Source organism: Mugil cephalus, chromosome 3, assembly GCF_022458985.1.
Source record: "Mugil cephalus isolate CIBA_MC_2020 chromosome 3, CIBA_Mcephalus_1.1, whole genome shotgun sequence".
In the NCBI taxonomy this organism is placed as follows: domain Eukaryota; kingdom Metazoa; phylum Chordata; class Actinopteri; order Mugiliformes; family Mugilidae; genus Mugil; species Mugil cephalus.
This window is the reverse complement of record NC_061772.1, coordinates 19,555,320-19,568,039: the sequence shown is the minus strand read 5'-3', so window position 1 is coordinate 19,568,039 and position 12,720 is coordinate 19,555,320. Positions and strand designations below refer to the sequence as shown.

General features: G+C 41.8%; 1 protein-coding gene across 2 annotated transcripts; it reads left to right on the top strand.

The window, feature by feature from the left end:
• The first annotated feature begins 3,545 nt into the window (after positions 1-3,545).
• On the top strand, positions 3,546-11,344 carry chst1 (carbohydrate (keratan sulfate Gal-6) sulfotransferase 1). Of its 2 annotated transcripts, XM_047581517.1 has the most exons (3): positions 3,546-3,950; positions 4,727-4,847; positions 5,485-11,344. In XM_047581517.1, exon 3 carries the CDS (start codon positions 5,531-5,533, stop codon positions 6,815-6,817), a length of 1,287 nt encoding a protein of 428 aa, XP_047437473.1. In that variant the 5' UTR covers positions 3,546-3,950; positions 4,727-4,847; positions 5,485-5,530; the 3' UTR covers positions 6,818-11,344. The 2 variants fall into 2 exon arrangements, with proteins under 2 accessions (XP_047437473.1, XP_047437472.1); XM_047581516.1 differs by lacking the exon at positions 4,727-4,847 and having other exon boundaries at positions 3,549-3,950.
• Positions 11,345-12,720: the final 1,376 nt, after the last annotated feature.

Below are 12,720 nucleotides of genomic sequence, written 5' to 3'. Positions count from 1 at the left end.
AATTTATAGACTGCTGTACATGTCTACTTTACGTTTCATAGTGAAATATTTCACTATTCCCCTTGCTGCATCTGCAGTAACTCTGACTTTATTCGAAGATTTCATGATAAACATTTCAGGGTGAAACAATATGTAACATTTGTACAAGTTGACCTGAGTGTTTTAATGATAAAACGTTTGGTATCACCGTAAATCTGTAAGTAGTAATTGCCTTGGTGATTTGAATGTTTTTCTATGATGTAAGCTAGAAACATATTTCCCAATATGGGTGTTGTATAATTTGCACTTCTCAGTTGTAGCTGTTTAGCTTCAGTATTTTTTTTAATTTTTTTAACTCAGCTCTTTCCACATCACTGTTTATCTAACACTTTGCAACTACATCATATTTATATTTAAAACTCTGTGTCAGCTACTTTGAATAGTTTGAATAAATCATTTTTATACCGTACTTTCCACCAGTTTTCCAGAAAAAAAGTTAAAAAAAAAAAAAAGTTCCTGAGAAAAATAAGACTGTTAAAATCCAGGTTGTCTTTGAGTCTCTTTGACATCTGTGTGAAACAAGAAATGGAACTGGGGCGATGTCAGCCATGTGACAGCTCAACATCCAGAGCCTCTAGCATCTCAGGGTTAATCTGGGCATCTTTGGGACAACGCCACTTCAGAACTTTTAACTGGCTCAGGTACTTCTGCCAGAACCAATTCCCCTTGATCCTCTCTCGTGATTGTCCGTCTGCTGGATTCACAGGTTCTTCTAAAAACAGTCTGTTGCTTTGTGAGTCAGTTCTCGATGCTCACAAAGCTGGAATAGATTTCTTGGATTCAGTTCTTGGTGGAAGATTTTGATGCTGGAAAACACCCACTTGAGAAGGGAGGCGAAGACAAGAAACAGTAAAAGATTCAACATGGATTATGGTGGCATACTTGCAGCCATGTAACCGATAGATTTATATCTTGTGCTAGTTCTTTGTATATTTTCCAAAAGAAATATGATAAAAAAATATGTTAAAAAAAATATCTTGTCTAACTTAATTCATAACATGAGATCAGCATGATTATTGCTCTGCAGGGCTTTTTGGGGGTTATTCAAACCACAACAAATATTAAGTGGTCAGTTTGTGTATGCAATGACTTTTCTAGGGATTTGGCGAATATTTGTTATGCACCTGGACAAGTAAAGAAGAGAAAAACAGGAAATTATCATTTTCTAAAAATGTTTTTTAATAACTCCATAATAAATTTAAATCTTCTGAAAATGTATCTGACATTCATCAATTCTGAAGTTGTGTTACCTTACCTCTATGTCACCAAGTAATAGCTGAGGTTATTAATAAAACAAATAGAAAGAGTCACAGTGGACAAAAAGTTATCTGTGATCTGCAGTCCACAATAAACTTCATCCAGAAGGCCATGGACCAGATATTTGATAAGCTAATGAACAAAGTGGAAGAGAAACAGAGTGCCTTTCAACCTTTCAAGTCAATATATGCCCTTGTTAATCACTCGTACAGTTCTAAATTAATAATAAGGGTATTTATTGTACATTACACACATTACATTGTACATTACAAAAAGTATAACCTCTATGCCTCCTGTGCAAAAATGACATGATCAGAAATAGGTTATATCTTTACAACTCTAAGGGCTGTGTGAATAATTTCATGCCTTTCTTGTCACATTTTGGCACCACATGTGCTATTTGGCCTCTCCCAGGTATCAGTCCTGATACCTAATTTTGTTTCACTGATATATCACTAAATACAAATACAACAGATTTGACTCATTCACTCAGACCGTGTGTAAAAGGGGGCCTTCGGTGAAACTAGGATAATATCTTGACAACCAATTGGTCAATTTTAATGATTGAAACCTCTATTGACCAATCAGCCAAAGTCTAGAAAATCGAAAACCATGCCCAAATTTGCTGTAGCAACCACCAATGACGATCCAGAACGAAGTAAACACGAAGATAGCATATTGTCAGTGACTTTACACTTCAACCTAAAAGCCTCTTTCTTTTCATGTAAACAAACAGGAGCGCAAGAATTCATTTCGAACTGATGCAGAGTTATAGGAGAAGTACATAGCAGAGTTTTTGGAGCTTTTAATCTTACTTTTAATCACAAAACAGCAAAGTTAAGACATACTTTATGATTTTGTGAATGTTATTTTCGCGACGCTTTGGCTTCTAGCTCTCTGAGTTTTGTCACACAGTAAAGAGACAGACATCGTTGTAATCAGCAGCACCTCTGCTTTCATATGACACTGTTTCTGTGGCTATCTTGAAGTGGGGAGGTTAGAAGCACTAAATGCTTGGGGTTTTATTTGTGTTTTTTGTTTAGGTTGTAATGCCTGATAGAGGCTTTTAGATGATCATTTTGGTGTATTACATGTTCTGAATGGTGCATACTATCATGCGTGTTTAGATCATCTGTAGCACACGGATCTGACATCAGCCCCCTGTATGGAGGAAGCTAGGGTCGAAGTGGTTAACTGCAACTTGTAACTGATGTCATGGAAAGTTGTGTACAAGTCATGAGAACACCAGTCCTAGACAACAACTGACCTTTAATGACCACAAAGGTTGACCAAGTAACCTAATGATGGAATTAATAAAAGGAGAAGACCTGTTATTCTTATGGGTTCACCCAGACAAAGACATACATGCACTATCTCCCCATCTCCCCAAATGTGTCATGGCGTAGATAGAAGGATATAGTTATTGAGGAGTATTGTTGATGCACTGCAAAGGTCTCCAAAGGATTTTTGGAAGGGTTTATGGTTTCTCCTTTCTTTGTTTTGTCCCTGTCCTTACAGTGTGGATGAAGGCATCTACTGTTTGCAAGGACTTTACTTGCGAACGTGGTAGGATGGAACCCCTCTGAAGACAGCTTGGCAGAGTACCTGGTTGTCTTCAACCATGCTGGTGCGTGCCATGAGTCGCCATGTGCCATCCTCGCTCATTTTTCTAATGCTCTCACACTTGGTTTACAGTCGTGCTTCCTTAAGAGTGCACCTTCTGCAGTCATATCACATTATCAGCCCACCAACTGCCGTATCGATAAGTGGGGTTGCGGATCCGCCTTTCCGAGACAGGACTTTGCAGAATAGGGCCCGAAGCGATAATGCTGATGTGAGGAGTTCATGTCAAAGTCAGAAGTGAAACTTTTTTTTTTTTTTTTAATAAAATCCCCCACACAGGAAAATGCTTGTAATAACATAAGCGAGCTACAGGAAATCAGTAAATGAGTCTGCATGTTGAAGTGCCTCAGCCATTCCATGGGGCTGGGGTGGGGGGTGGGGTGGGGCATTAGAAAAAAAAAAGAAAAAGAAAGAAGTTATAAAATATTCTCTTGTAAATGACACATTTGCATACAGTTCAAATGGAATGGTTGATGGTATGAACTCGCAACCACAAGTGAAAGGAGCTGATTTGCTTGTGTGAGGGGGGTAAGAATGAGGATGTGTGCGCCGATGTGTGTCTGTGTGTGTGTGTGTGTGTGTGTGTGTGCGAGAGAGAGACAGAGAGAGAGAGAGAGAGAGAGCGAGAGAGAGAAAGAGAGAGAGAGAGGGGCAGGCAGGTGGAAAGGGGGAGGGGTCTGGTGTGGTCCAGACAGTCAGTCCTTGTGTACCTCACACACTCAGCCTCTGCGCATCATATAAGGGAAGCCCGGCTGCCTCTTTCTCCCCCCGCTGGTCTCGCCGCCTGGCAGCTTAGTAATAACACAGCTCCCAGCACTTTCTCTCGATTTTCTCTATCTGCCTGACGCCGGTCGTTTCACTATTTAACGCACCGCGCCACCGCTACATGGAATATACGGATCCGCCAGGCGCATTTATCCCTCTCCTATCCGGGAAGAAGCGCACGGTGGAAAACATTTGAGGACTGAAGAGAACCAGCCGTGCTTCGTGGACGTACGGCGCATCATGAGAATACTACCACTACCAACAAGGTATAACGGAACAAGTGTGCTATTTGCTCCATTATCTTCCCGTGCCATACCAATTTGTAACATTTACCCCCGATTTACGCTTTATATACATATACGTAGTTATTTTTGAACACTTGCGCCTGGGTGGGATACGTTCGTATGGTCTTATCGCAGCATTGGTAAGGATGTCTGCATCGCGGAACATCTCTGTCAGCTTTAACCTGCTCCCGCTGCAGTGTGATGGGCCTTTTTTTTAAAAAAAGAAAAAAAAAATCAAAATGTCTATGAAGGGAAAGCACCGATCTGTAAGCATCAGCTGTCCGTGTTGCCATCGAAGTCAATATCTTGTCTTGTTAACAGTATGAAGCATAAGCGTCATCTCCGCCACTTCAACAGAAGGGTGTTTAGGCTCTGCAGTCCGGAAAAAAATACAGATTTATTTTCTTTTATGTAGCAATTTCTGGATATTATTTACCATGTGAGATATTATTTTAAAGTAGCGTGCAAACACATTGTACTTCATTCAAAAGGAGTCTTATGCGTCGTTCCCTTTTTAGATCTTATAAGTCTCATGCATGGCTTCTGAAGTGGAGATGGCTGCTGCCATTAAAGTTGCTTGTATCAATACCCCCATCTGTCCTACTATTAGTTAAAAAACCGGAACATAACAGATTTACACGTTGTTATCTAATTCTCCACTTACAGCACCAGTTCCCCTTGACATGACATTGGCAGCGAGGCTTGAAACTATTGTTTACCTTCCCCTTTTTTTCTCTTTTTCTTACTTCATGAACAAGTGGTATGCAGCACAGTGCTTCGACTCTCCAATCAGGCAAAACAGGGTCCTTGAATTAGATGCAGACATGATGGAACAGATAGAGAGCCAGGCTGGATGAATGGGGTCTGCTGCAGTAGTAGGTGAAGTATTCCACGGGCCTAATAATCATTAGACAGGAACTTTTTTTTTCCTTTTTTTCTTTTTTTGAGCTGGTGAAAGGTAGAAACATAAAGCAGAACTGTTTTACATATGTATGTCAAAGCTATTTTTAGACTTGGCCACAAACAAGAAATGTGTCTAAATTTAAACCCTCCACTGAGGTCTGGTCTCTCATTCTGCTGTATATGTTTTGGCAGTCAGTGTCAGCTGATTGGATGGGAACCAGAAGGGGGGCTCAGAACTTTATCGTTTTTTTTTTTTTTTTTTTTCAGAAATTAGACTGCCGCACTGGAAGGAGAAATGGGAAACAAGTTGAATGATTAAGTCACATGGTTTTGTCTCATGGCTGAAAGCAGTCTTTATTAAGGAGCGTCTTGTTGTCTTATTATGCGGCATGTAAATTAATCTTCGACCGCCCGCAAACATAAGTGCCAATGAATATATAGCTTTTCTTCTTAGTCTTAGAAGTCACAATTAAAATGTAGCCTGTGGTGTGCCTACATTTCACCCGATGATGAGTCATCTTTAACACTAAAGTCAACTACAATTAAAGAAGTCTCGCGGTTAATACATGGCTCACTTTGAGATTAAAAAAGACTAAACATTCTTTGTTCGCAGGGATGACCTGGCATGGACCGCTGTGTCTAAATGAAGTGGTTCAGCCATGCAATGTTCCTGGAAGGCAGTGATTCTGCTGGCCTTGGCCTCCATTGCCATCCAGTACACGGCCATCCGGACACTCACCTCCAAGCCTTTTCAGCTGTGCCCGTTGCCCAGCCCCCAGAACTGTGGTCTGGGGGGGCAGGAGACAGAACCTCCCTTTGAGCGCGGAACAGCGGGCGGTGGAGGCTGCGATGACTACCCTTACTTTTCCATCAATGCCACACGTAAAACACACATACTGGTCCTGGCTACCACACGTAGCGGCTCCTCCTTTGTTGGCCAGCTGCTCAACCAGCACCAGGAGGTGTTCTACCTGTTTGAGCCTCTTTATCATGTGCAGACCACACTGATTCCTCGTCTGTCGCACAGCCGCAATGCTGCGGACCGGCGCGTGATGTTGGGCGCCAGTCGGGACCTCCTGCGCAGCCTGTACGGCTGTGACCTCTATTTCCTAGAGAGCTATATCAAACCGACGCCCACCAACCACACCACGGACAAACTGTTCCGCCGTGGTGCCAGTCGAGCATTGTGCCAGCAACCTGTCTGTGATGCCTTTGGCCCCGCCGACGTTAATGTGGAGGAAGGGGACTGTGTTAAAAAATGCGCGGCTCTAAATATGACTTTAGCAACGGAGGCGTGCCGCGAGAAGCGACACGTGGCAATCAAAATCGTCCGGGTGCCGGAGATCGGAGATCTGCGTGCTTTGGTTGAAGACCCACGGCTGAATATCAAAGTGATTCAACTCGTCAGAGACCCGCGTGGTATCCTGTCATCACGGATTGAGACATTCAGGGATACATATCGACTGTGGCGTATTTGGAGGGCCACAGGGAGGAGGCCCTATAATCTAGACTTGAGTCAGCTTACAGTTGTCTGCGAGGACTTTCTCAGTTCTGTTTCAACTGGTCTCAGCCATCCCTACTGGCTGAAAGGGAAATACATGCTGGTTCGATATGAGGATTTGGCTCGAAATCCGCTTCTTAAGACAAAGGAGATCTATGATTATCTGGGGCTGCCTATGGATAAAAACGTGGAAGACTGGATACATGCAAACACTCGAGGCAGCAATGAGCCTTCAGCAAAACACAAGTTCGGTACAGTGAGGGACTCGGCAGCTAATGCAGAGAGTTGGCGCCTGAAATTGTCTTATGACATGGTAGAATACACACAGACTGTGTGTCAAAAAGTACTTCACCAGCTGGGATACAAGGCTGTGAAATCGGTAGAGCAACTTAAAAATATGTCCCTCTCACTGGTACAGGACAAAACTTTTGTACCTTTTTTGTAACAAAGATAGTTCTCTAATGACTATTTTTGATATATTTATAATTGTTGCCTTATAGGTTCCCAAGTTGGTTTCATTTCTGTCATTTTGTTTCTTGAAATTTGCACTAAAGATTTTGAATGCACCAAGGGGACTGCGGATGATTCCCCAATGTTACAGAACAGCACATTTTAAACACAAAGTAATCAAACAGGATAGTTTACAAATGTCTTATTATTCCTTTTTTTTATTTTCCAGGAATAGAACTAGTTCTAGGCAGTGTCTTCATTCATTTCCTGTATGCAAAATGTAGTTTCAACAAAAGGTTGTTTCTCTGTAGTAACGTGGGAGCTACAGGAGGAGTTCGGTAAAGCAGACATATTGTTTTTTGTTTGTCTGTCTGTCTGTTTTGTTTTAGACCTGGGATGGCAAAATTTGACTGTACAAGCCCTACTGTGCAATAAATAGTGAATTCACAGTCAACCTTTACCACTATGGCATTTCTATCCATGTGGGAAGAGGAGAGATACTTCTGACAGATGCCACGCTTGCAAAGGATAATTGCAGACAATTAATAGGCTCTCAAGTTAAAGGGACAGAATCCCATCGGAGGTCACATGCGTTTCATCAGAGGATTTACAACCATCTGTGATAAACAAACACACACTAATGTGAGGTAATGCTGAATTCTTCATTTCTGTGGGTAGTCGCAGAATACATGGGAATGTTTTTAAGATAATTCCAACATTTAAAATAAATATATATATATAAATATATATAAATGGATGTAGACATTATTCCAATCCAAGCAGACACTGACATGAAGCGTTCTGATGGAGGACCTCTGTTCCTCGGTTTCATTTATCACTTTGTTTTAACTTGTGGAGTACGTTTATTTTAAATTGTGTGAAATTGAAAACAGCCCTTTCTGTCTTCAATTAAACTGCTTATGGCAATATGTGTAGTTTAAGTAATCATTTATCAGTCATCAGTACATTTACACTGAAAACATGCAGGAGCAAAAAAAAAAAAAGACTTAATGGCCCGTGTTGCAGCTTTTCTCATAGAGGAAGGATTAATAACTGAGGAAGATATGTTGTTTATTTTCTTTTTTCAAACAGGATGTATGCAACACAGATACTTTTTCAAAATATATCTACGTTAGATCATGTTCACAGAGTATTACCGTAATGGCTACGCATAATCTGGATAAATGCTTTGATCATCATAGTAGGGAGCTGACGTGCTGTTTCAACCAGGGGAAGTTACGTACTGAGGGTCAAAGTTGAAACATAATACACCACAGTCACGTCAACTCATGCCTCGTTTACTGGTGAGTCTCCAAAGCACTGAATGTGTGAATCATGTGATTTATTTTTATTTATTTATTTAGTTACTTTCTTTTAATCCAGTTATGTGACATTCCCAAACTCAAGCACACAATACAATAAATGAATAACTGGTAGTAATACGTGATGTTAAAGGTTGTGAGGTATTTGACGCTGAGGGAGGTTTTGGTTGTTACTGCTGCAAAAATAAATATGGATTTAAAATTGGCACAAACAGCTGTGTTTTAGCAAACATTCCCACGGTTGGTGAGCATTTCAAACTGTGTTTACCGGCTTATGTCTTCTCAGTTAGTGCGCAAATGCAGCGATGATTTGACACTTTGCATTTAAAAAAAAAACAAAAAAAAAACGTATGTGGCTGCATGTAGCCATGTAAAATGTCGGTTGGGGCTGTGTGGCACGGAAATTTGTAAAGCGTGTGTGGGTAGCAGGCAAAAATATTCAAAGTGAACACCTTTCTAAATGAAAACGTTAAACTTAGCAAATTTAATATGATGTTGCATTTACACTTGGCCCACACACCGAAACGAGTCGGACTATTTTTAGACAGTGTGAGAATAATTACTGTTGCAGCTTCATTGCAAAAATGTCACAGAATAAATTAATAATTGCACTCTGAAATACAAAAAAACATGGAATTCTAATGTTTTCCTTTCCGGCCATAAGGCTGTAGAGGCTTTAACCTGATTCAAGGAATGTGTAACAATGCTGTGCATGTATTAAATGTGCAGGAATACATAGAGTAATGTCAGACCCTTACATTGATCTTGATGTCGAATATATTTTGTCTGTTGCCTTTTTTGTTTATAACAAACCTGAATTCAGACCTTTTTTTCCTTTTTCATGATGCGTAACTGTGCAGTCAAGACACTCATTTATTTGCATGCAATGACCACTTGTTTACCCATAAGATATAAACCCCGTGAATGGAGCATCACACACTCTGGCTCATCAGTATTGGTGACCGGATGTCCATTGAGATGCAGAGCACAAACCTTTGATCCTCCTCTGTGCCGAGACTGGAGGCAAACTCTCTTCTCTCTCTCTCTCTCTCTCTCTCTCTCCCCTCTGCCCCCCCCCCCCACCCTCTGCCTGTGCTTTCTCCATCATCCACCTCCTTCTTTCTTACAGGGAGATCTCAGGGGATTGCTCCTCTGCTCCAGTGCTCACTCTCTGTTTTTCACTTTACCTCTGAATCTTCTGGATGTGCTTGGCATACTTTTAATTTAAAACGTTAAAACTGGGAACGGCTGCAAAGCTGTTTTTTTTTTTTTTTGGTGCGTTTCTATTGAGCAATTAAAGCAATAGACTTACATTTCAGGAGGTAGGCTTTCTGTCTGAGAGCGAGAAGAGACGACAGATACCTCTCTCGTGCTGAATATGAAGCTGCGGGCGGCAGCCGGCGGAAATGTGGACAGAGGCTGCCTGGGTCTGTCAGACGGGAACACGACAACCAGTACATCTAAAGCTCACAGATTAACGTGGTATATTAAGCCTTAACTGAAGCATAAAAATATTAGTTTGCCATTTGAAAAGGCAGTTATGAGCCAGGCTAGTCTTGGCTCATTTTCCCCTATGGCCACATTGTTAAGATATAGCAACAGCTTTCAGTTTTCAACCTGTCCTTAGTGCCAGTATCTTCCTCTTAATGGCCTTTAAAGGATTCAAGAATGTGCAATCATCGGAAAAGTAAAGCAGAGTTGTTTTTTTTCCCGTCATTTGTTAAAAAAAAAAAAAAAAGAAAGAACAAACATCGTTGGACAGTTCGTCAATAGCCTCACAGCTGAGCAATATCTACCTGAGCACATGTCTAAGCTGAAGCTCTCAATTAAAATCAACACAGCTCCTTGTTTCTAAAGCGGGACTATGACAGTTTGCCGGTAATGCTGCACTCCCTTCACATGCCTGACCCCCACACGCAGCTTGCAGCCTGCTTCCCATGTGTCGGCGTGTCTCTGGGCCCTCGCCGAGCCCCCTCGTGTTGCTTATTATGTCCCAGGGCTGAACATATGGCTCACAAGCCCCTGGAAGAAATAGCAGAAAATCCCTCCCTCTCCATGTCTCCCTCTCTCTCTCTTTTCTTCTTATCCTCCCATAATGTGACCTTAATAATGTGGCCCAATGCGACTGCATGACAGAGCAGAAAGATATTTGCTTCTTTGCGGCCACTGTTTACCGAGCCGTGCTGACAGAATGTCCCGGTAGCCGCTTGAGCGAGAGCCGCCGAAAGAGAATATTCTTGAAGTCCGTGCAGGAATAAAGGAATAAATTCTTACGAACGAGTGTCTGACATGAAAGCCCACTGCACGCGCACCTTGCTTTTGTCTTGGGTCGCGTGGATCTGTGAGCGCGCGCGCGCGTCGCTTGTTTCCTGCTCTGCCACTCAGCAGGATGTAGTCCGACTGTGAAGTGAATGTCACTGAACTGAGCGAAACGCATGAATCGTGGCATTTAAACATGCGCCACTGTTGCCGAGCTGAGCGCCGGATGTGCATTCCCGCGTCCTGACGAGCACACGTCACCTCTGACCCCTCAACACAGTCCCCTCTTGTGGATGATTTGTCTCGGTGTTCGACTCTGCATCTGATCAGCGCGCATGATTCAATCAGTCGTTGCTCAGGTGACTGCTCGTGTATTTTTTTTTCTCCCCTTTTCAGCAGAGAGCAGCAATCAAAACTATTCATGTGAAAATCACAAGATCCCTTTCTTCAACTTTTCTGCACTGGTTGTCCAAGTTGTCATTTGATTGCTGGTAAAAAAAAAAAAAAAAAAATAAGGCAGCTGGGGGTCGGCCAGCTGGGCTTTACTAGAAGTGATATGAGCAGCTTAATTGAAGCTGTCAGCAGGTCAGCGTAACAGAGGCGTAGCAACCGGGTCATTATGTAGTTAGAGATCCACAGCACTGTGCTAGGTTTATTGGGCTGAGCAAAATGAAACACTCTGTGTTATTTGAAAATGGGAACAGTTCATACTTTTGGCTGGAATTAATTAAAATGCTAACTTTAAGTGATATCTATGACGTTAGATCGCGATATAATTTGGCATCTGTCAGTGTTTTGTTGCTGGGTACATTTGATGTTTTGCACGAAGCATGCTCCTGAAATTACCATGGCATATCTCAACTTGTATTACTGTTGAATACATTACTTTTCATGCTATTTTTTTAATACTCAAGATTTAATATATTAAAACCTTAATTCTCGCAGCGTGTATGATCTGTTTTTTCTCTAAAAGAGAAACTGAAAATCACTGTCTGTCCCTTAAAATGCTTGGAGCTGCAGCTGCAACTGGCAAGCATGAGTTACTCCTTCTGCCTCTTTCACTCTCACACACACACACTCGCACACATACATTCGCACTGAGGAGCCATTGATGGTAAATTCCCCTGTGGAAACGTGGTTATAGGTGAGTGAGAGCGTGCGCGCGCGTGTGTGTGTGTGTGTGTGTGTGTGTGTGTGTGTGTGTGTGTGTGTGCGTGTGTGTGTATGTATATGTGCAGGCACCCAAGTTTGGGCCGGTCAGTCTTGTTTACGTCACTGTGGTCAGCTGTGGTTCTCTTGCTTTCGCTGCCATTGCTCAAATTCTGCCTTTGGCTGGGCCCGAAAAGCAGAAATGAGATTAGCTCACACGCACACAAGCAAACAAGGAGCAGCAGTCATGGGGCTAAAAATGAAGCTCGCGGAGCTCTGGGAATTGAAGGCACGTCAAAACACTATATCTCAATTCTGTCACATTTTGTGACATTTTGACTCGCACATAGAGGACTTGCAAATATGTGCTGTGGAAACTTTGTGCGGCACTGCTAGCCCAACATGACAAGAGACTAAACCCGGGCGGAGTGCTATGTGTGTATGTTTGACTTGGGGCATAAATCCGGATCAAACTCTCGACTACCAAACATGCATTTGTTTTTTCAGACATTGAGGCAGTAAATCAAGGCCCCAGAGGTGCAGTGATGGATTGTTGGATCAGGGCAGCAATGTAGGTCTGAAAAATATGCTTTGGTGCACTGCAACACGGTCTTCTTTGTTTTGTTTTTTTTCCTCATCTACAACATGAAAAGAGCAAGCGAGCTCTGCCATGTGGCATTATCTGCAAAACTGTGCAGGATAGCATTTAGATTCTAGCCTCGTCTCTCCATCAAAGCTTTTGTCAGTAACGTGATATGTTATTTTCTTCCTCAGACATATTTTGAATTCTCGTTTAAAACATGTGTTCTCATCTACGACTGGCTCTGTTTTCATTTGCATAGAATGCAACTATAAATAGGGCTTAGTGCTGTTTAGACAGATTCATATCAGGGGCCTGGAATTTGAGGCTACTCAAAATGATAACATTTGATATAATTCTTATTATAACCACCCAGGTTAGTCTATTATGTGCCCCATCAGCCTTCAGTGCCACACCGCAAATTTGCCTGAGGTCATTTTTAGTTTTAAAGGGATATCTTAAGACCCATTTGTCTTTTTAGATTTTCATCTTCTTGAACATGATATAAACTTTGTATGATAAGATTAATTAAATACTATAACAATGGCTCCTGAAGAGTGCAAATTGCACAAATACTTGTATTACTGT